Source organism: Myotis daubentonii, chromosome 4, assembly GCF_963259705.1.
Source record: "Myotis daubentonii chromosome 4, mMyoDau2.1, whole genome shotgun sequence".
Classification (NCBI taxonomy): Eukaryota; Metazoa; Chordata; class Mammalia; order Chiroptera; family Vespertilionidae; genus Myotis; species Myotis daubentonii.
This window is the reverse complement of record NC_081843.1, coordinates 82,416,075-82,438,587: the sequence shown is the minus strand read 5'-3', so window position 1 is coordinate 82,438,587 and position 22,513 is coordinate 82,416,075. Positions and strand designations below refer to the sequence as shown.

The 22,513-nt window shown below is 38.1% G+C and overlaps 1 protein-coding gene across 3 annotated transcripts; it reads right to left on the bottom strand.

Moving 5' to 3' along the window:
- Window positions 1-210: 210 nt before the first annotated feature.
- On the bottom strand, window positions 211-22,502 carry CENPK (centromere protein K). Of its 3 annotated transcripts, none has more exons than XM_059694524.1 (10): window positions 22,441-22,502; window positions 20,314-20,460; window positions 18,191-18,247; window positions 12,035-12,107; window positions 11,184-11,230; window positions 6,809-6,891; window positions 6,614-6,706; window positions 6,154-6,280; window positions 3,178-3,231; window positions 211-1,059 (listed from the first exon to the last, which is right to left on the bottom strand). In XM_059694524.1, exons 2-10 carry the CDS (start codon window positions 20,425-20,427, stop codon window positions 901-903), a joined length of 807 nt encoding a protein of 268 aa, XP_059550507.1. In that variant the 5' UTR covers window positions 20,428-20,460; window positions 22,441-22,502; the 3' UTR covers window positions 211-900. The 3 variants fall into 3 exon arrangements, with proteins under 3 accessions (XP_059550507.1, XP_059550505.1, XP_059550508.1); XM_059694522.1 differs by lacking the exon at window positions 22,441-22,502 and adding an exon at window positions 21,841-22,427; XM_059694525.1 differs by lacking the exon at window positions 22,441-22,502 and adding an exon at window positions 21,636-21,777.
- Window positions 22,503-22,513: the final 11 nt, after the last annotated feature.

The window sequence follows — 22,513 nt, the reverse complement described above, 5'->3', positions numbered from 1 at the left end:
ACTAATTAACCCTTACTCTTTTTGCTGCAAGCTTCTGTGCATGTCTTACTGGGCTGTGATGTGTCCTGGCAAGTGAACCCATTTAGTCCAGTAACAATACCGAGTGAGTTTTGAATTCTATAATTTAGCTTGCATGAGCCCTATATTATCTTCCTATCAAAAAGTGTATTTATTTTATAAAAATATCATGCCACATCACCAAAAGCTAAATATTTTTAGGTAAGAGAATTTTATTTACAGAAACGTCACAAAGATAAACAAAATTTTATTAACACAATTTTGTTAGTAATAATGAACAGACGAATGGTTTAATATATATCACTTGATATGTGATACACATTAAAAGAGTTTTCTACTTTTATCCATTTGTGTGTGTTTTTTATATTTCAATTTTTAACAAATCTAGAAATAAGGCAGTATACATGAGGCATATTTACTAAATACTTTTAAATTATGCTTCCTTCTACATCAGATACCAAGTGAATTTTAAAACCATCTGCATATTAAATGGCCTTTTTATTATAATCCCTAAACTTAACAGAGTTAAGCAACAAACAGAACTCAAAATGCATAAAAGAAACTGTCATAAATTTTTTTAAAATTATGGCTCAAGCAATATCACAAATTAACTAAGAATTTTCCAAATATCGCTTTAAGAGGTACATTAAATGTTTTATAATTAAGTCTAGAATATTTTTACTTGTATCCTTGTCCATCAACTTGAACACACCATTTGTAAACAAATAGTACAAGGCAGCACCTGTCATTTTAAGGATAGAAGGAATATGAACTACGTGCTTTCATATGCATATTATTTTCTTTATCCAAGTAACACTCAGTGTTTCCATTTATCCATGAGTGACAAGATTCTTTAAGTACTTGTGGAAAACAGACCATTCTTTACTGATGGAAAGCTTCCATTCTTATTCGGCTTGGATCTTCTGGGTGTCTCAAAGCAATTCCATTACGAAGGAGCAGCTCAATATAAGGTGGCCAAAAAGAATCACTAATTTTGACATATGGATCATGTGGAACATCAAACAATCTATTTAAAAGAATCTAGGAAAAGATATTCTTTTAAGGAACATGGAAAAGAAAATGCATCATTTATACAAATACTAAGTGCCATAGCAATAAAGTAAAACTATACAATTCTCATCTCAATCACACTTCATAATATCAATATCTCAATTATTGAAATAAAATTTTCATCTATCATTAACTTTAGCTATTTCAAGTACATATCTGAGGGGCATAAATCTTTTGATCTCACTTAAGTATGATGATAATAGAATTAAATATTATTCCTATTTTAAAGCAATTACTTATTTTAATATACTTAAAAATCCTTCTTACTTTTCATTTCTAATTCTAGTAGATGCTAGAAATAATTAAATGATAAAAATTCAACTTTAAAATGAACATGTATATTGTTTTATTTTTTGCTAAATTTCAGTTTATATATTGTTTACTTTTATCATTGATAATGTAAGTTGGAGACAAAAAATGGTTTCTAATTCTAAATTTTAGATGAGATCTCAGGGTATACTATTGGAAAATTACACATGTATTACCCAGTTAATCACTGCTAATATCAGCCATATAAATGACAACTTTTGTTTAAAAAAAAAAAAAAGTTAAGTCATCCATAAGAAACAGTAGTTTCTTAGTTTCAGTATAAACTGGAATAATTAGAAATATATTAAAATGTTCTAATATAACTTGATATATGATACACAAAAATGGGTATCATATGAATCTAATAAATATTTGTATTTTGCCTTTTCTTCTTTTTTTTTTGCATTTTGCTTTCAGAGCAATAATATTCTTTATTAAGATATCTTGAGGCACCAAAACTATTTAACTTGGTAAAAATGGAGACTTGAGCATCCAATTCATAAAATTACAACGAAACAAATTTAATGATATCACTCTTTCTCCTTAACTTGCTAATTAATTTAAAAAGACACACTAACCCTACCCGGTTTGACTCGGCTCAGTGGATAAAGTGTCAGCCTGTGGACCGAAGGGTCCCAGGTTCGAGTCCGGTCAAGGGCACATGCCTGGGTTGTGGGCTCAGTCCAACGTGCAGGAGGCAGCCAATCAATGATTCCCTCTCATCACTGATGTTTCTATCTCTCCCTTCCTCTCTGAAATCAATAAAAAAAATATATATATATATATATATACATACATATATATATGTATAGATATATAGATATATAAAATAAAATAGATAAAAAGACACACTAATTGTTAAATATCTCCCTCTTCATAGACTATTTTACCTTCCTCTCTGCCCAATTCGCAATGGATTGTCAGACCAAGATTTCTCAAATATTTAACATACTTGATAACTGGATGACGTTCAAAAGCATTTTTTTAAAATGTCAAAGAGCCCGGCTGGCATGGCTCAGTGGTTGAGTGTCGACCTACGAAGCAGGAGGTCATGGTTCAATTACCGGTCAGAGCATATGCCCAAGCTTTTGGCTCAATCCCCAGTGTGGGGCATGCAGGAGGCAGCTGATCAATGATTCTCTCTCATCACTGATGTTTCTATCTCTCTTTCCCTCTCCCTTTCTCTCTGAAATTAAAATATGTTTAAAATAAAATAAAATAAAATAAAGAGGTCAAAGATATTTATAAAAGAAAAGGCAAATGTTAAGCAGAAAAAGGGATTTCTTTACCAATTCTATAATTATTTGGAATTACTTAGTACTCACATTATGAAAAAAAAGAGGCTGATGTTACTTAAGGAAATATTATGTATGGATTTCTACAATTTTGTTAAAAGAATCCTTAAACTATGTACTATGTTTTCAATAGAATGTAGAGTTGCTAACTAAAGATACAGTCAATGTAACAGCGTAAGATTTCATTGTGTAAATATTAAATAATATCATAAAATTTTCTTGAAGTAATAATCTTGGAATATTATTAAGAGTAGGCTCTAATTTCATGTTCTTTAAAAAATGACACTATTCTTACTAATGCTATATAGAAAACACAAACTAATTTTATACCAAAGATAAATTAACATAAGTATATCTAATAAAGATTGGTGTTTACCTTAAGAACTAAAGCAGTACTTTTTCTTTTTCAAGCCTATGTAAAATTATTCACAAATCGCTAATTAAGAGACATCTTCAAGACAAAACAACTACACAAAACACTTACCTCTAACATTTCATGCAATGTTATCAGCTGTATATTTGATTCTTGAGTATTTTTCTTTGAGAGAAACGTGAATAACAAAGAATTAACATTATGATTCTGCCAATGGCAGAATATTAAACTATACTTATTACAAAAAATTAATATTTCTTAATTGCAATGGTACAAGGTATACTAAAACCAAACACCTATAATTAGGTGATTTAAAAAGAATTCTGAATATAAACGACCTGCTTGTACTAAGTCATTTTCATAAAAACAAACAAACAGTTGAAACAACCTCTAAGACAGTGAAATCTTTTGCAATTACTAGAAGATACATTTCAGACTATCTGTAAATAAAATGGATGCTATATTATATATATTGAACACTGGCATATGTAAAAGTCTAGTGTTTGACCTCAGAGGGAAGGTAGGGGAGGGTGGGGGTAAGGGGGAGAAATCAACCAAAGGACTCGTATGCATGCATACAAGCCTAACCAATGGACAAAGACACCAGGGGAGTGAGGGCATGAGTGGCGGGTGGGGGGGTAATGGGGGGATGCCGGGGTCCAACCCCAGCAGGTCCAGGGGTTCCCAAAGGTGTAGACGGAGTCGGCGAAGAAGGAAGGACACGGAGACAGTGTTCAGTTGATCAGCAGCCTAGCCAGGATCTCTAGCCCGGATCTCCAGCCAAGTTCTGGTCTGGATCTCCAGAGAGGTTCTGCTTCGGATCTCCAGCGAGGTTCTGTAGCCATGTTCCCTCGCTAGGTTCTCCAGCCAGGTTCTGTCCAGGCTCTCCAGTCAGGTTCAGTGTCCAGGTTCCAGTCAGGTTCTCCTGCCAATCTCTGTAGTCAGGTTCAGTCCAGGATCCCTTGCCATGTTCTCCCGCTAGGCTCTGTCTCTAGGCTCTGAGGCCAGTCCCTCTCCAGGATCCTCCGGCATGCTCTCTCCAGCGAAGTTCTTCTGTCTCTAGTTCTGTGTTCTAAATTCTGTCTGTTGTTGTCTTGTTGCATCTGTATTTATACTAGTTGATTCTAATCCTGTCAATTTCTATTACAAAGGTTAGGGCGTTTCTTATCTCCATTCCAGGGAGAAAAGATTATGTAGTTTAAGCATGATTGTTCGTAGTTAAAGGGATTAATTACCCGCCTGGCACTTAGTTGAGGGGTTTTATTCCCTCCCTAACTTCAGGGGAAAATCCCTACCTGGGGATTCAACCTTTCTCGGAGAGGAGACCTTGGTTAAAACACAGCGCCAAGAAGGTGAGCAAACATATTAAGAACCGTATGCCATATATGCCAGGTCCCTTGAAACAGCAAGGATGGACCGGCTCCCGGCAGGGGGATAAGGACACATATGTAATACCTTAATCAACAAAGAAAAAAAATTTTTTTTAAAGTCTAGTGTTTGAATCTCCCAATCAAAATAACCCAAACAAATGACATTCCAGAATGTATTTATACAGCTTCAGTACAGGAAACTTGCTTCCCAGGGAGCCTTATTCGTTCATCTTTCTATAGTTCTTGACAGTTCGTAATGTTAACTGGTTCTTTATCCTTGAAATGAAAGAATTTCTTCCAATTCCATGAGAGAGTTCCTTAAATATTTGAAGGCAGCTATTATGAATCTCAAGTCTTTTCCATATTAACCATTATTAGTTCCTCCAATTATTTTTTATAAGCCATAGACTTGTAGCCCTTTCATATTATGGTTGTTCTTTAAATGTGGCCTAATTTGTCTTTTCTGCTTTTTTTTTAAAACCCAGTCTCCACAATGATATTGGTGTGATTTGAACACCAAAGATCAAAAAGAAGACTTATTTCCATACTTGTAGATGCTGGAATTCTATTCATTAAGTTTAAGATTACATTAGCTTTTGGACATCTATTTCACCCTATTAACCTCTACTTGAACATAGTGTCATATTTATTTTTTTAATCCTCACTCAAGGAGCAAGGATATTTTTTCCTTTGATTTTTAGAGACATTGGAAGGGAAATGAGAGGGGGAAAGAGAGAGAAATATTGATGTGAGAGAGAGACACATCTATTGGTTGCCTCCCACACGTACCCTGACAGGGGACCAGAATCAAACCTTCAACTCAGGTACAGGCCCTTCACCAAGAATCAAGCCTGCCACCCCCAGTGTGGAGGGGAATGACGACACTTTAACCACCGAGCAACACTGGCCAGGGCACATGAACAGATTTTAAACAATTCTTCTGATTTTAAAAGTTACACGTGCTCATGGAAAATATTCAAAATAGCAAAAATGAAAAATCTCTCCTATGATCCTAGCCCCTAGACATAAGCACTATTACATCTTTTGGTATAAATTAGACATATAATTTAATCATCTATGTTTTACCCATTTAACAACAAATTGTGAGCATTTCATTAATTCCTTTGATAGTGAGTGTTCAATACATTTTTAAAAAAATAGCTTTTATTGATTTGTTTTTTAAGAGAGAGGAAGGGAGAGGGAGAGGGAGAGGGAGGGAGAGAGGGAGAGAGGGAGAGAGGGAGAGAGAGAGAGAGAGAGAGAGAGAGAGAGAGAGAGAGAAGAAACATTGATGTGAGAGAGAAACACTGATCAGTTGCTCCCTGCTCCTGCCCCACCAGGGATCAAACCTGCAACTTAGATATGTGCCCTGACTGGGAATTGAACCCACCACCTTTTGGTGTATGGGACAATTCTCCAACCAACTGAGCCACTGGACCAGGGTTCAATAGGTTTTTTAAAGCTGCATTTTCCCCATCATATGGATAAATATAAAAAAATGTATTTAACTCCTCTTGTATTGTTGAACAACAAGGTTGCTTCTAATTTTTCAATAAATATTTTAATGTAATGAGGAATTATTTCTCTACATCTATCTATGTGTGTGTCTTTGAAATGTATAATAAACATAGAAATATTTATCAGAAATTTACACTTGATCCTATCTGAAACAATTTCATACATGCATATACACATGAATGTTTTCTTTAAAACTTACCCTTTTCTTTTTAACATTTCTGTCAGGCAGAGGAAAGTGGTCTTCTAGAAATTCACTCAAGGTAACCAATAGTTTCTCCTTATATTCTTTTACATCATGTAGTTTAGTTTTCAGCTCTTTAAAGGTTCTAATAGATTTCAAAATAATGAAGAGAAATATTTCACTGACAAAATACCTAAGTATATAAAACTGGTTATTCATAAGGTTGATCAAGAACTCAGTTCAAATTTCATTTGCTCAAACCAAATTTAACTAGTTTTATGAGAGTAATATTCTCTATTTAATATATAGGGAAACTAAAAGTCAAGTCATTCATAGAAGATCATGTAATAATAGAAATCAAAAGCTGGTATAAGACTCATATTTTCTGGTAAAATTTACCCCTTTTCATGTTAAAAAAAAAAAAAAAGAAAGAAAATACTTTCTCCTAGTTTAAAAACATAGGACACAAAAATAATACCTTGATTCTGTCACAATCTGATGTTTCAATTCATTGTGTAGTGTAGTAAGAGATTCAAATATCTGTTGCTGTTCATCCAACCATTGTTGTTCCCTTTCAACACAGAAAAATAAAACATCAATGCCAATAAAGCAGCCAAAAAAAACATCAATGCCAATTCAACAAATCAATGACTAATAGTAATTATAAATATACCTTTCCAAGTCTTCCTTTAACTTTTCATTCTTTGACTGAATAGTAGATAGTACCAATTCAAGATCATGTTTCAATTTTTGGAACTAGAACAAAATAATTCATATTAATTGCTTATTCTTTAATCATATAACTAGTTATATTTCTGAATGATAGTTAAATTTATGTTTAATTCTAAAATTTATATTCAGAAATTAACAGCAAAAAATCTGAGCAGAAAGTCTTTAAAATGGACATAGAGAGCAGGTGCTAAGTTCTCTGTAATATTCCATTGTCAAATTCAAAAATATAAGACGGGGTTTGTGAGCAATACATTACATACTGAAAGGCAATTTAATGGTGAGTTTTCAGTAATCAGGTAAATTAGGTCTCTTTTCTAAGGAGACTATACAAAAACAAACACAAATCAATATTATTCATTCAACAAATATTTATTGACTGTCAGGCATTGTTGAAGGGAGTCAGGGATGCAAAGGTGAACAGAACAAAGAGGGGAATCCAGACAAACAAATGTATAATTCCAGTGAGTGATAAAGTCTATGAAAAACAAAGTAAGTCTAGCCCTGGTTGGCTGGGCATTGTTTCATGCACCAAAAGGTCTCCTGTTCAATTCCCATTCAGGGTACATGCCCAGGTTTCAGGTTAAGTCCCAGTCGGGGTGCATACAGGAGGCAACCGATAGATGTTTCTCTCTCACAGCGATGTCTCTCTTTCTCCCCATCTCTCTTTCTAAAATCAAGAAAACATATTTTTAAAAGTAAATAAATAAATAGATTTAGGGCAACCTCAATCAAAAGTCCAGTAAGCTTTTTTATGGCATAGAAAGATAAGCCAACTCTATATGAAAAATAAAACAATTTTGGTAAAAAACAACAAAGTTAGGTAACTCATACTATTTATTTTCAAGACTTATTACAAAGCTTCAGTAAGTAAAATAATGTGGTATTGGATTAAGACAGAAACACAGAACCAAGGAAGAGACAAATCCAAAGCACAGAAAGGAGAACAAATAAAGAGTCTAGAAACTGATCCACCCATACATGGTAATTAAATTTCAGTAAAAGAAAAGTCAAAACAGATAGTTCTTTGGAACAATTTGTATCTATATGCAAAAAATCAACCTTTAACAACTTATTTCATGTATAAACATTATTTCAAAATGGATCATAGACCTAAATGTGAAACCTACAACTTTAAGATTTCTAAAAGAAAACATACATGAAAATCTTTGTGACCTTAAGTTGGACAAATATTTCCTATATTTGAGCATAAACTTTAAGAGTTGATAAAATAGAATTAATCCAATTATGAGCTTATGTTCTTCAAAAGACACTTAAGAGAATAAAAATACAAGTTTCAGTGAAAGGGTTAACTCAGCAGGCCAAGGTTGCACAAACTCTGCACATTACCAAGAAAGGCTTTTCTTTAGGACTAGCTCCTGGTGGATTCCTGGAAGAGAAGCTATGAGACACTGGAATATTCTGCCTATTGCGAGTGTTTTGCGTATGCCCGGAGCCTTGGGCCAGTTGGTACCAGTCTGATTACGCAGTTTATTCTAACTATGTCATTCTTGGTAAATGCGTTTTTGTTCTGGGACCTGGAGTCTGCGTAGCTGAAGTCGGTCAAGGAGGCCCTGCATGCATAGTGATGGGACTCCTGATAAAAACCATGGACAATAGGCTAAAATGCATTTCCCTGGCTTTTTTTCAAAAAAAATATGTTTTTATTGACTTTAGAGAGAGGGGAACGGAGAGGGATAGAAAGAGAGAAACATCGATGAGAGAGAAATTTCGATTGGCTGCCTCCTGCACACCCCCTACTGGGGATCCAGCCGGCAACCCGGCATGTGCCACAACCTCTTGGTTCATGAGCTGATGTTCAACCACTGAGCTGCACTGGCCAGGCGAACTTCCCTGTTGGACCACACTTTGACCAAGTTGTCACACATAGTTGCAGGCAGAAGTAAACACATCCACTGGGAAAGGACAGCTATACGCTTGGCCCACGTGCCTTTTCCCTTTGCTCCTTTTAGCCTGTGTCCTCTCACTATAATAAACACAACCATGACTATAATAGCTCTTCTGAATGCTGTGAGCCTATCTAGCTAATCACAGAACCTAAGAGTGGTCTTGGGGAAAACCCTGACAGTTGGCATCAGAAGTGGACTTTGTGGCCAAAGGAATGGTGGCATCAGAGGTCTCCTTGACGTTTCAACAGTTTGAACAGCTATAATTCAACAAAGGATTTCCTGCTCAACGAACACATCTGAGAGATCCGAGTATTGAAACAACTGAAGGTGGGCAAGAAGAAGAAAACGGGGGAGGTGGAAAGGGAGAAGAGCTGAGTTGGTGCCAAGCATGCAGCCTGGATCTCGTGGCCCAGAATTCACTGTGAGGCTCAGCCTAAAGAGGGGCAGAATCAGCTTAGCACTGGTACGCCCTTCAGCAGGGAGGAGCACAGAGATACAGTGAGCATTCCTGAAGGAACGGTTAGTATGAACTGTGGCTGAACCCAGTGACCTGGGCAGGGATGACAGGCACATTCTGTGACTAATCCAGGGTTGGGTGAAGACACAGAGGGGAGGCCGCTGAGGTTTGCCAGTCACCATCACTAGGAGAACAAAGCAACAAAGACAGCCGCCCCCATCCATCACAGCTGTATCTGGCTGCAGTGGACAGCACTGAGATTTCACAGATTTAGAACAAATCGTCCACCACATTCCCCCATTGAGTCTGGCCTGTGACACTGAGGCAACCTGAACACAGAGGAAATGCCCACCTTCCCAGGGAACACAGGACATTTCCATCATCCTGCCGAGACCTGAAAGTCAGAGCTGTGCAAAAGACGAAACAACTTGTGCTTCAATGCCACCTACTAGAAAACAGTAGAAAGACTTCTTGTCAATTTACCAGAGAAATGCCACTCACATATAGATACCTCAGTAGAGAAGGAATTCACCATGAGTAACCAAGATAACTGAGCAGCTCAAAAATAAAATTGAAAATCTCCAGAAAATAAACATGAAGACATAGAAATATGTAATTTAAATAACAGAGAATTCAAGATTGCAGTTCTGAAAAAAACCTCAACGAGTTATAAGAAAATACAGATATGAAGTTTAATAAACTCAAAAATAAAATCCATGAACAAAATGAGTACTTTACCAAAAAGATTGAAACTTTAAAAAAGAACTTTAAAAAATTCCCTAACTTGACAAAGGAAATAGGTAAGTCCAGGAATTGCAGAGAGTCCCAAACAAGATGAAACCAAAGGGGCCCACACCAAGACATATTATAATTAAAATGCAACAGGTTCAAAACAAAGAGAATCTTAAAAGCAGCAAGAGTAAAGCTGTTACTTACCTAAAAGGGAACTACCATAAAACTGATTTTTCAACAGAAACTATGCAGGCCAGAAGGGAGTGGCATGAAATATTTAAAGTGATGAAAAGCGAGGACCTACAACCAAGACTACTCTACCCAGCAAGGCTATCATTTAGAATGGAAGAAGAGATAAAGAGCTCCCCTGACAAGAAAAAGTTAAAGGAGTTCATCACCACCAAGCCAGTTTATAAAAAATGTTAAAGGGTCTTCTTTTAGAAGAAGAAGATAAAAAATATTAATAATAAAATGTCAATAAACATATATCTTTAAATTACTTTTAAATACAAATGGATAAAATGCTCCAATCAAAAGACACAGGATGGCTGAATGCATAAGAAAAAAGGCCCATACATATGCTGTCTACAAGACCGACTTTATGAGACTGACGCGCTGCCCACTACGCTAAGGAGGCAGCTAAGACTCACTTTAGACTGAAAGATACACAAAAGGATAAAACAGATATTTCATGAAAAAAAAAAAAAAGTTTGGGTAGCAATACTTATACCAGACTTTAAAACAAAGGTATAACAAGAGACAAAGAAGTACCCAGCAATTCCACTTCAGGGTTATTTATCCAAAGAAACCCAAAACACTATGGAAAAGACATATGTATCTGGATGGTCACTGCAGCATTATTTAAAATAACCAAGATATGGAAGCAACCTAAATGCCCATCAATAGACAAATGAATAAAAAAGAACTGGTACATATACAATGGAATATGATCACTTCGCAAGTTATATAAAGGTCTAATCACCAGGTGGTATACCCGAAAGTAATATAACATTGTACGCCAACTGTAATTTAAAAAAAAATAAAAAATAACAGTAATAAATATCAAAGGTCCAAAAATTATAAAATATTTTCTTCAAGAAAGCATAATTAATATCAAAGTAGAAAAGATGGTTTTAAAGAATCTTTATCCTATTCCTTATGGCATGAACTTACCTAAAACATTTATAGTAGGGTGACTAAAAATTCATTAAGTGACTTACCTCTTCTTTTCCTAATGTTACCAGAACCTCTTCACTCAGTGGAAGTACTATAGAAACAAAATTAACATATGCTTAGTTAACTTTGCAAAATCAAGAATTTGACTTTGTGGTTTCTCAGATACCACTTTTCCTTTCCACTTAATGTTACAGAACTTTTTATGAAATATGTACAGTTTATGAAATTATTCTTATTTAGAAGCTCTACATATATATTAATTTAGACCAATGGTTGGCAAACTGCAGCTGGCGAGCCACATGCGGCTCTGTGGCCCCTTGAGTATGACTCTTCCACAAAATACCACGTGCAGGCAAGCATGTATAGTGCGACTGAAACTTCGTGGCCCATGCGCAGAAGTCGGTATTTTGTGGAAGAGCCATACTCAAGGGGCCAAAGAGTCGCATGTGGCTCGTGAGCTGCAGTTTGCCGACCACTGATTTAGACAAATGTGCTATCATGCATTTTGTTTTTAGTGGCTTTTTCTTCTATCTGTTCATATACATGCAAGAGTTATTAATTTTGTCAGTGCTGGTTTTACAAGAATGGGATCATACCATACACATTATTCTTATCTTTTTAAAAAATATGTATTTATTGATTTCAGAGAGGAAGGGTGAGCGAGAGGGATAGAAACATCAATGATGAGAGAGAATCATTGATGGGCTGCCTCCTGCATGCCTCCCACCAGGGACCGAGCCCACAACCCAGGCATGTGTCCTGACCGGGAATTGAACCGTGACCTTCTGGTTCATAGGTCTACGCTCAACCACTGAGCAACACCGGCCGGGCTAGTGATCATTAATTTGCCATTACGTTGTTTACAAAAATATAAACCTAAAAATAAGAATCTTACTTTCAGGAGTTTCTTTCTGCCATTGACTGAGTTCAGCAGTTAAACATTTCACTTGCATAATTAATAATGACAGCTATAAAAAAAGAACAACAAGAGAATAAAACAAAATCATTTCTTGTAGAATATTCATAGCTATTCATGATGAATGTGTAGAGATTTTTTTATACATTAATACAAGGTCTTAACATAAATGGCTAAGATAATAGCTACCTAAACTATAAAAAAATTATCACTCCAAACAGAATTCTGCTTTAAACCACATTTATAGCTCACAAATTGCCAGTTACATTAGTGATATGGTATTAAAAAATGATCAATTCTACTTCACCACTCAATCTAAAACAAAAGAACCTAACTACATTAAGTTTATTCCCTAAATTAATATATATATTTTTAAAAGGATGCTATTTCTTGCCAACATTTTTAAGACAAATTTGCGGAGGAACCAAGATGGCGGCATAGGTTAACGCCGGAGTTTGCTGCTTTGAACAACTACTTCAAAAGTGAAACCAAAAAACGGAAGGGACATCACCCAGAACCACAGGAACGCTGGCTGAGTGGAAGTCCTACAACTAGGAGGAAAGAGAAACGCACACGGACACTCAGAGGAGGCGCAGTGCTGAAGTCAAATTCTGAGGTGCGGAGTGCGAGGAGCGGGCTGGCGGCGGAGGGCGCGGGTGTTGTTTTCAATCGGGAGGGAGTCGCAGACTCTGAGCTCCAGATACAGGCGAGTCTTTGGGGACCCATATTCAAACGGGAGAAACGGAACTGTCTGGCTTCGGTCAGAGCGAGTGCAGCTTTCTCTCCCAGCTTTGCAGCGGGTGCTGGGACTCAGAGAGGCAGAGCCCCTGGGGACAGGACTGAGAGCCGCCATAACTGCTCTCTCCGGCCCACCCTGTTGATCCTGTGCGACCCGCCCTGCCCCGCCCAAGCCCTGCACAGAGGCATTTTCCGGATAGCCTCAGGCAAAGGCTAGATTAGCACCTCCCTAGAGGACAGAAGTTCTCTCACTGCTGACACAGCTGATTCTCATAGCCACTTGGCCTGGAGGTCAAACCCTCCCTGGGATTAACTACAACAATCAAGATTTAACTATAAACTGCGAACAAAGACCACTAGGGGGTGCACCAAGGAAGCATAACAAAATGCGGAGACAAAGAAACAGGACAAAATTGTCAAAGGAAGATATAGAGTTCAGAACCACACTTTTAAGGTCTCTCAAGAACTGTTTAGAAGCTGCCGATAAACTTAATGAGCTCTACACGAAAACTAATAAGACCCTCGATCTTATATTGGGGAACCAACTAGAAATTAAGCATACACGGACTGAAATAACGAATATTATACAGACGCCCGACAGCAGACCAGAGGAGCGCAAGAATCAAGTCAATGATTTGAAATGCGAGGAAGCAAAAAACATCCAACCGGAAAAGCAAAATGAAAAAAGAATCCAAAAATGCGAGGATAGTGTAAGGAGCCTCTGGGACAGCTTCAAGCATACCAACATCAGAATTATAGGGGTGCCAGAAGATGAGAGAGACCAAGATATTGAAAACCTATTTGAAGAAATAATGACAGAAAACTTCCCCCACCTGGTGAAGGAAATGGACTTACAGGTCCAAGAAGCGCGGAGAACCCCAAACAAAAGGAATCCAAAGAGGACCACACCAAGACACATCATAATTAAAATGCCAAAAGCAAAAGATAAAGAGAGAATCTTAAAAACAGCAAGAGAAAGAAACTCAGTTACCTACAAGGGAATACCCATACGACTGTCAGCTGATTTCTCAACAGAAACTTTGCAGGCCAGAAGGGAGTGGCAAGAAATATTCAAAGTGATGAATACCAAGAACCTACAACCAAGATTACTTTATCCAGCAAAGCTATCATTCAGAATTGAAGGTCAGATAAAGAGCTTCACAGATAAGGAAAAGCTAAAGGAGTTCATCACCACCAAACCAGGATTATATGAAATGCTGAAAGGTATCCTTTAAGAAGAGGAAGAGGAAGAAAAAGGTAAAGATACAAATTATGAACAACAAATATGCATCTATCAACAAGTGAATCTAAGAATCAAGTGAATAAATAATCTGATGAACAGAATGAACTGTTGATTATAATAGAATCAGGGACATAGAAAGGGAATGGACTGACTATTCTTGGGGGGGAAAGGGGTGTGGGAGATGTGGGAAGAGACTGGACAAAAATCGTGCACCTATGGATGAGGACAGTGGGTGGGGAGTGAGGGCGGAGGGTGGGGTGGGAACTGGGAGGAGGGGAGTTATGGGGGGGAAAAAAGAGGAACAAATGTAATAATCTGAACAATAAAGATTTAATTTAAAAAAAAAAAAAAAGACAAATTTGCACTAAAATGCTCTTTTTCCTCTCTATGCATTTTTAGGAAAATTGCAACTGTTTTTAGCCGAGTAATGAAAAATAACTTCAAATGCATACATAGAGATAATTATAAAATGAGACTGGTTCCACAAGCCACATATAAAAAACAGTTTTACTACACAATGGCTTGTAAATTAGCCAAAGATAAATTTAGGACGGATATGTTTCTGTTACTAGAGGCTCCAATCATTGTAATGTTGATAATTACAAATTTATGTGATAAATATTTTGCCTGATGAGACCACAAAATTAAAGTCCATGTGTGGTTAAAGCTAAATTTCAGCACGTTTTATCTCATCTATATAATTCTTATTAGTAGCCAAACATAAAAAAATTCATATTTCAAAAATGCAGTAGGTATTACTTCAATATTTACACTAAAAGTACTGTCTTTTTAAACCAATTTTTATTATACAGAGCAGGTAGTTCCTGCTTTGTATTATAACACTGCCTGTTGAATAGTCATAGGTTAAAAAAACACACAAAACCTAGCCTCTTTAAAAAATTCATATTATTATATAAAAATGCATTTGCAGGTATTTAAATTATTTGCCAAAGGAGAGTTTAACATTATTTTCTTATAGATAACTAAATAAGAATCTGGGAAAGTTTTTTATTAACTATAAAGTGATGTATAAATGTTAATTATTATTATTACTAGGAAGTGGTAACAAATTCTTAAAAAGCAGTATCTAAACTAGGCAAAACTATCCTAATGATAAAGAATTCATGTATTTTCCAGCACATATTAGGTTGAAATATATAAAATTACTAATATTCATTTTTAACCTATTAAAAAACAGTAACTTCATACAGTTCAACCTTGTACTATATTGATGAAACACAGCTCTTACCTTGCCAAAGCCCAGCTAAGGCAAACACTCAAATTATTTCTAATCCTATACTAATAAAAGAGAAAAATGGTAATTGGCGTACGACCGATACCTTTTTCATTGGCTAATCAGTGAGATATGCAAATTAACTGCCAACTAAGATGGCAGTAAACCGCCAAAAAAGATGGCGGCTAATTTGCATATTGCAGGCAGGATGGTACAGCGCCATCAGAGAGCGGGTTGGCGGTGTGAGTGCCAGCGGTCACCCGGGACCCGATCCCGCCGGTAGACCCGGACTCGGGCCGGCGAGGCGGCTGCGGCGTCCGCACGCACGCACGCCGCCAACCCGCGAGAGCGGGTAGGGGGCGTGAGTGCCAGTGGTCGCCCAGGACCCGATCCGGCCGGCAAACCCGGACGCGAGCTGGCGGGGCGGCTGCGGCAGTCGCCCGGGACCTGATCACGCGGGGCCGGCGGGATGGCTGCAGCGTCCGCCCACACTCACGCCCTCAACCCAGGAGAGCGGGTTGGGGGCGTGAGTGCTGGTGGTCGCCCGGGACCCGATCACGTGGGCCGGCAGGGCGACTGGCCCCCAACCCGCTCTCCCGCCCAGCAGGGGACCCTCATTTCCCCCCATCACTGGTTCTGCCCCCAGCCCAGGCCTGATGCCTCTGTCAGAGGCGTCAGGCCTGGGCTGGGATCAATGCCTGAGGGCTCCCAGTATGTGAGAGGGGGCAGGCTGGGCTGAGGGACACTCCCCCCCCCCACACACACACCCAGTGCACGAATTTCGTGCACCGGGCCCCTAGTCTATAATAAAAGCATAATATGCTAATTAGACCAATGTCTTTCTAGACGACCTTCTGGACGAAGCCGCAGTAGTGGGAGCCGAGGCAGAGGCAGCCACTGTGACAGCAGGGGCCAAGCCCCTTGCACGGATTTTGTGCATCGGACCTCTAGTCCTTTTATAAAATTAAACAACCTTTTCTTAAAAAATATTATGTATAAGAGTAGTACTTCTAAAGGTACGTAAACATAAAAATTTGAGAATCTTGTCATTCTCTCATTTAAAATAACATTTTGCTTTAGAAAATGAATTGTTTTAATTGAAGATTTTAAGTCTAATAGGTATACAGAAAAGAGTTAACAAAGCAAGCCCTAAGATTATCCCTAAAGGTCTGCTTACAAGGGTGGCATGCTCCCACCAGTATGGGAGAACTTTCGTTGGACTCATTTGTATATTTTTGTCTTTGTTCTTAGAAATTTTACTACTAAAACATTTTTAACTCTTTTTTTAAAAAAATATGTTTTTTATTAATTTTAGAGAGAGAAAGGGAGAGGGAGAGAGATAGAGAGGGAGAAACATTGATCAGCACGCCCCCTACTATGGATTAAACCTACAAACTGAGCATGTGTCCTGACTGGGAATCAAACCAGTGACCTTTTGGTGTATGGGATGATGCTCAACCAACTGAGCCACAGCAGCCAGGGCACATTTTTAACTCTTATATGATCAAATACATCTAAGTGTTCATATATATAATGTGTTCATAATATATATATACATATATACATATATATATATATAATAAAAGCATAATATGCTAATTAGACCAGACAGCCAAACAACCTTCCAGACGTCATTCTGGACGTCCTTCCGGATGAACTGGGGCAGTGGGGGCCAAGGCAGAGGCGGTTAGGGGTAATCAGGTAGGCAGGTGAGAAGTTAGGGGCGATCAGGCAGGCAGGCAGAGTGATTAGGGACGATCAGGCAGTTAGGGGAGATCAGGCAAGCAGACAAGTGATTAGGGGCGATCAGGCAGGAAAGCAGAGTGTTAGGGGTGATCGGGCAGTTAGGGGCAATCAGGCAGGCAGGGAGAAGTGGTTAGGGGTGATCAGGCAGGCAGGCGAGTGGTTAGGGGTGATCAGGCAGGCAGGCAGAGGGGTTAGGGGCTATAAGGCAGGCAGGCAGGCGAGTGGTGAGGAGCCAATGATCCTGGATTGTGAGAGGGTGCAGGCCAGGCTGAGGGACACTCCCCTCCCCTGCACTAATTTTGTGAACCTGATACACACACACACACACACACACACACACACACACACACATATGTATATATATTATTGATTTCAGAGAGGGAGAGGGAAGAGAGACAGAAACATCAATGATGAGAATCATTGATTGGCTGCCTCCTGCAAGCCCCCTACTGGGGATTAAGCCCATAACCCAGGCATATGCCTTTGACAGGAATCAAACCAGGACCCTTCAGTCCGCAGGCCTACACTCTATCCACTGAGCCAAACCGGCTAGGGCTAAGTGTTCTTTTATAATGTCTAGATTTTTATTAATAGCCAAGTTCTCCCATGTCACTAGGTTGCAGTCTCCTTGCTTTTCTTGTAATGAAATACGATTGTACCACTATCATTCCTTAACTAATTCATCCCTTTCCCATACATTGGAACTATCATCTTTGTTATTTTAAATTCTTAATCTGTTGCAAAGACCCTTTGGTGTATTCCTAAACCAATTCCATAGGTCTCTGATCATTAAAATGGATATCTTAATCCTTTTTTAAGCCTCGGTAAAATCAGCTACGATTCCACACAGATAGTAAAATACCTGTGGCTACTGTACCTAACACAAAGTAGAAAAGTCTTTGTTCTAATTTTTAACAAAGTACCATAATAGCAGCCAAGGGGCAATTGACTCAACAGTTAAATGTATGTATAGCTGTGGAAAGATAAAAAAGAAAATATTCTTATTTATTTATAATAGCTTATTCAAGATAGTTTTTAAAATACTTCTCTTAAATCAGAAAGAGTAGAGAATTATCCGAATGATTAAGCATACAGGTATTAACAAAACTATTATACTTGACAGATAAACTTCTTATCCGAAACAATGAATTTCAAAGAAAGGAAGGTTTCATACCTGAGCATTTGAATCAGTGAGTGTCTCGGTTCCAATAAGTGATAATTTATTCTGATACTTGATTTAAAAAAAAACAAAAACACAGAAAAACAAGTCACACTATAACCCAAGATTTCCTCTCCCTCCCCTTTCATACCATATTCTTTTAAAACAATATACAATTAATTACCTGATGTAAGACAACAAATTGTTTTTAATTCCTCACTTTCTAAGCAGGAGGGTAAGGAAGGCAGCCAAATTGGTCCCAAGATGAAGACATTAAAAGTAAAAGGGTATATAGACTCTATACAGAATTTAAAAAATTAGTATGGGAAAAAGGAACAAAGAACAAAAATGAAAACTAGGGTGAGTTAGAAGCTGGATAACGGGAAAATGGGGAACAAGAGGGAAATAACTATAGGAAAATAACAAAAGAGGTAAGAAGACAGTTATGATTACAAGAAAATAAGCCTTTTAGAGACAGTTTTTTTCTGTGCCATTAAAAAAATCCACAACTGTTAATAGCAATTACTGGTATATCTGAACAAAATTATGATTAATTTAAATTTTATTTGTGATTATTTCTATTTACAATATTACAAATATATATTTTTATTGATTTCAGAGAGGAAGAAAGAGGGAGAGATAGAAACATCAACGATGAGAGAGAATCATTGATTGGCTGCCTGCTGCCCACCCCCTACTAGGGATCAAGACTGCAACCCATCAAGCCTGCAACCCAGGCATGTGCCCTTGACCAGAATCAAACCCAGGACCCTTCAGTCTGCAGGCCAACACTCTATCCCCTGAGCAAAACCAGCTAGGGCAACAATATCTTTTTTTTTTTAATAAGAGTTTAGTTGAGCCAAATAATGACATAGGCCGTGGAGCAAAATCTCAAATGTTCTAGAAAATAACAATTTTGTAGCTTCTTTTATGCATTTGAAATTAAGGATGGAAAGTATATGGAGGTGGGAGAAAGTAAGGTGGGTATTGGATTACAGGACAGTTAACAAAATATGTGCTCTCTTTTTAAAATTTCCAACTTAAAATTTACTGGGAAGAATAGAATGTGAAAAATGGCTGTAGCCTGCATCATATACTATGATACACTATCATATGCTATTTCAAGTAGAACAAATTTTTACCAAAATACTGTAGTGTACCAGAAGTGACTCTATCTCATGAAAAAAAAAAAATACATACATTTCAAAAATAACATTTTCTAAAGTAACTCGTACTTTTACTCAAACTCCAGAATTGGGTGTCCTCTAACTTCTATATTCTCTCAGGAAGTAACTCCACTAATCATCCATTGGCCCAAGCCAGGAACCTGAAACTATCCATAACTCCCCCATTTCACAACAATTAATCTCAAAGTCCTTTTGGTTCTACCCTCTTAATATCCCTTAAATCCAGTCTTCTGTTTGCAATGACAGGAGTTAGCCCTTCAGTACTTCTTACCAGGACTACTACAGCCTCCTAAATGCTCTATCTGTAGTCTCACCTTTCTTCAAAACCACCAGAGTAATTTTCTCAAACTATATATCTCATCATGTCACTTCATATTTATAATCCTTTAATGGCTCCCCACAGTATACACTCAACAAATCTGGACATGTTCTTGCCCCTAACTACCTCTCCAGTCTCACTTCACAAGTCCTCTCTTCCTAATTTACATAAGTCATAATAGTCTACATGGAGTTCTCTACCAGTAAACTCTTTCAACCTTTATATATTTTGTTCCTTCTACTTTGTATACCTCTCCCAATTTCACAGGCTAACTCCTATTAATCCTTTAGAAATGAATTCAGTCATTACCTCTTTTAGGACACTATCCTTGACCCCTTCAGTCTAGGTTTAGGAGTCCTCCTAAGTACAGTCTTTGTATTTCTAATATAATGGTTACTGCCTTCATTCGATGATAATCTCCTTGAGGGTAGGGATTGCTATAATTTTTTTCTCTTCCTACAGTTCATCTAGTATAAACTTCATTGAACGTTATAGGTCTAAAACTTATATAAATATTTATCGTACAATATAATGACATTCAGGAATCAGCAGAATTATTTCTCAAGTCCATTACTGAAATAGAAATCTTATAGTAATTAATTGATATATCACTTTAATCTCTTGATACTTACTTCTTCCAGATCTTTCCACATTTCTTCACATTTTTTAATAAGTTCTTCCTTAGCAGTTGTAATATCTTCATCTGTAGTACTATCTGGATCTAGATCTTGGTTACTCATTGACATTGCCTTGTGATTTCCTTAGCCTTATAAGAAAACCTAAAGTGAAAAATATTTGTTGAACACCTATTACTTGCCAGATACTCACCTAGGAGCTAAAGGTGTAACAGTGAACAAAATAGATTAAAATCCCTCCTATGATGGTGCCTACATTCTAGCTAAGAAAAACAAAAAGAAGCCTAAAAATGTTAAAAAATCATACTATAGTACATCAAATGATTTATAAGTGCTATGAAGGAAAGAAAAGCAGAGAATATAGCCAGTGCTCAGGAAGGGGCAATGTAATTTTACATAAGGAGGCCATATGAAGTCACTGAGAAGTTGAGAACTGAGCAAAAACAGAAAGGAAATAATTGAGATCTGGTGATATTTAGGGGATGACGATCCAGGTGAGGTACCTGGAAGTGCAAAGGCCTTGGGCAGAAGATGTAAGATAGAGAACACCAGATGAGGTCAGAGAGATGATAACAGATCATGCGGGCTCTAGGCCATTTTAAGGACTTAGGCTGAGATCGTAAGTGATTAAAGAGGAATGACATGATTTAAATCATGTTTTAACAGTATAACTCTGGTTAATTACAGCCAAGTAAGGACAGAAGCAGGAAAGCCTGTTAGAAAGCTGCTGCAATAATCCAAGGATTAATATTGAGGCTGTATCAAATGTCTAATTCTGAATATATTTTTAAGATAGAGCCAGTAGGATTTCCTAACAGCTTACATATAGTGTAAAATGAAGAGAGGAGTCAATTATTACTGAAAAGGTTTGGACCTGTGCAATTGGAAAGATGGAGTTGCCAATTACTGAGATGGGGAAGATGGTGGAAGAAACAAATTCAGCAAGATTAAGAATTCAGTTTTGGCCTGGCCAGCATGGCTCAGTGGTTGAGCATCGACCTATGAACCAGGTCACTGCTCAATTCCCGGTCAGGGCATATGCCCAGGTTTCAGCTCTATCCCCAGTGAGGGGTGTGCAGGAGACAGCCGATCAATGATCCCCTCTCATCACTGATCTTCCTATCTCTCTCTCCCAGCCTGAAATCAATAAAAGTACGTATATTTTTAAAAAGTGTGTATACATTTTTTGGGACACCCTATATTTGCACAAGTCTGCATGGGTATGCTTACTGCAGCATTATTTATATATATAAAAAAATTATACTAGTAAGTGTAACTCAACAGATTGTCCAGGTTTAAAACCTGGCTTCAATACTTACAAGCTGTGTGGCCTTGGGCAAGACACTTAAACTGGCTGTCCATGTTTCCTTATCTTTAAAATGAAGATAATCAGACACACAAAAAAGTGATCTGATTAGAGCAGAAGGCAGAGAAGAAATGAGACCAGCTAGGTAGAATAGGCCAGATAAAGGGAGTCTTTAAAACTAAAAGCAAAACAAACAAAAACCCTTAGAAAGTACTTACTACCGGCAGTTTCTTTCCTGTACCTGGGCTCCACATCAAAGCAAAAGTAAAGGAGAGATTCATCTAGTTTGAAATACAGTAGGTAACCAGGAGACTGCTAAGTAGGTTTTTTTTTTTAAGCAGTGATTTATGGAGGTCATTTTGACAAGTTGTACTTAACGGATTAAAAAACAAAGGATTAAGACGGTAAATGTCATGTTGGGTGTTTGTCTTTAACCGCAGTATATTTCCTTTCTTTTTTTAAAGAAGAGAGCCAAGTCCAGAAGGCCACTAAGGGATGGAAGCCTAGGCCAGGGTGCCGGCGGAAGGGTGAGCGGTCCCGCCGTGGGCCACTCGGGCAGGGCTGGGTCTCTCCCCAGAGAACAGTAGCCAGCGCTCGCCACCTTCTTCGGAGCGTGTGCGGGAGGAGCGAGCAGCTCTGGGGAGAAGACCTGTTGGGGGCACTGGCGGGAGCCCAGGGAGCCCTTTCCTTCCCCTCCCCACCGCGCCGTCCTTCTCCCCTAACCCGCGGGGTTCTAGAGCCGAAGAGCGGGGCTCCAGGCCCCCGTTCCCAGGAGGTCAGGGTCCCGGCTGGCGCGGTCGCCCCGGCCCGTTTCTTACCACTGACGTCCCAGACCTGCAGCCGCCGCCTCCAGCTGTCAACAAGCCTGCGCCCGGGATCCGCGCGCGCTGC

Bases quoted from the DNA above. Each gene is read 5' to 3' on its own strand.
- CENPK (XM_059694524.1), bottom strand. From the start codon at position 20,427: ATGTCAATGAGTAACCAAGATCTAGATCCAGATAGTACTACAGATGAA. The intron at 18,248-20,313 runs GTAAGTATCAAG...TTTTAAATCAAG, and splicing joins TGTGGAAAGATCTGGAAGAA to TATCAGAATAAATTATCACT. The intron at 6,707-6,808 runs GTATATTTATAA...CTGTGTTGAAAG, and splicing joins TTAAAGGAAGACTTGGAAAG to GGAACAACAATGGTTGGATG.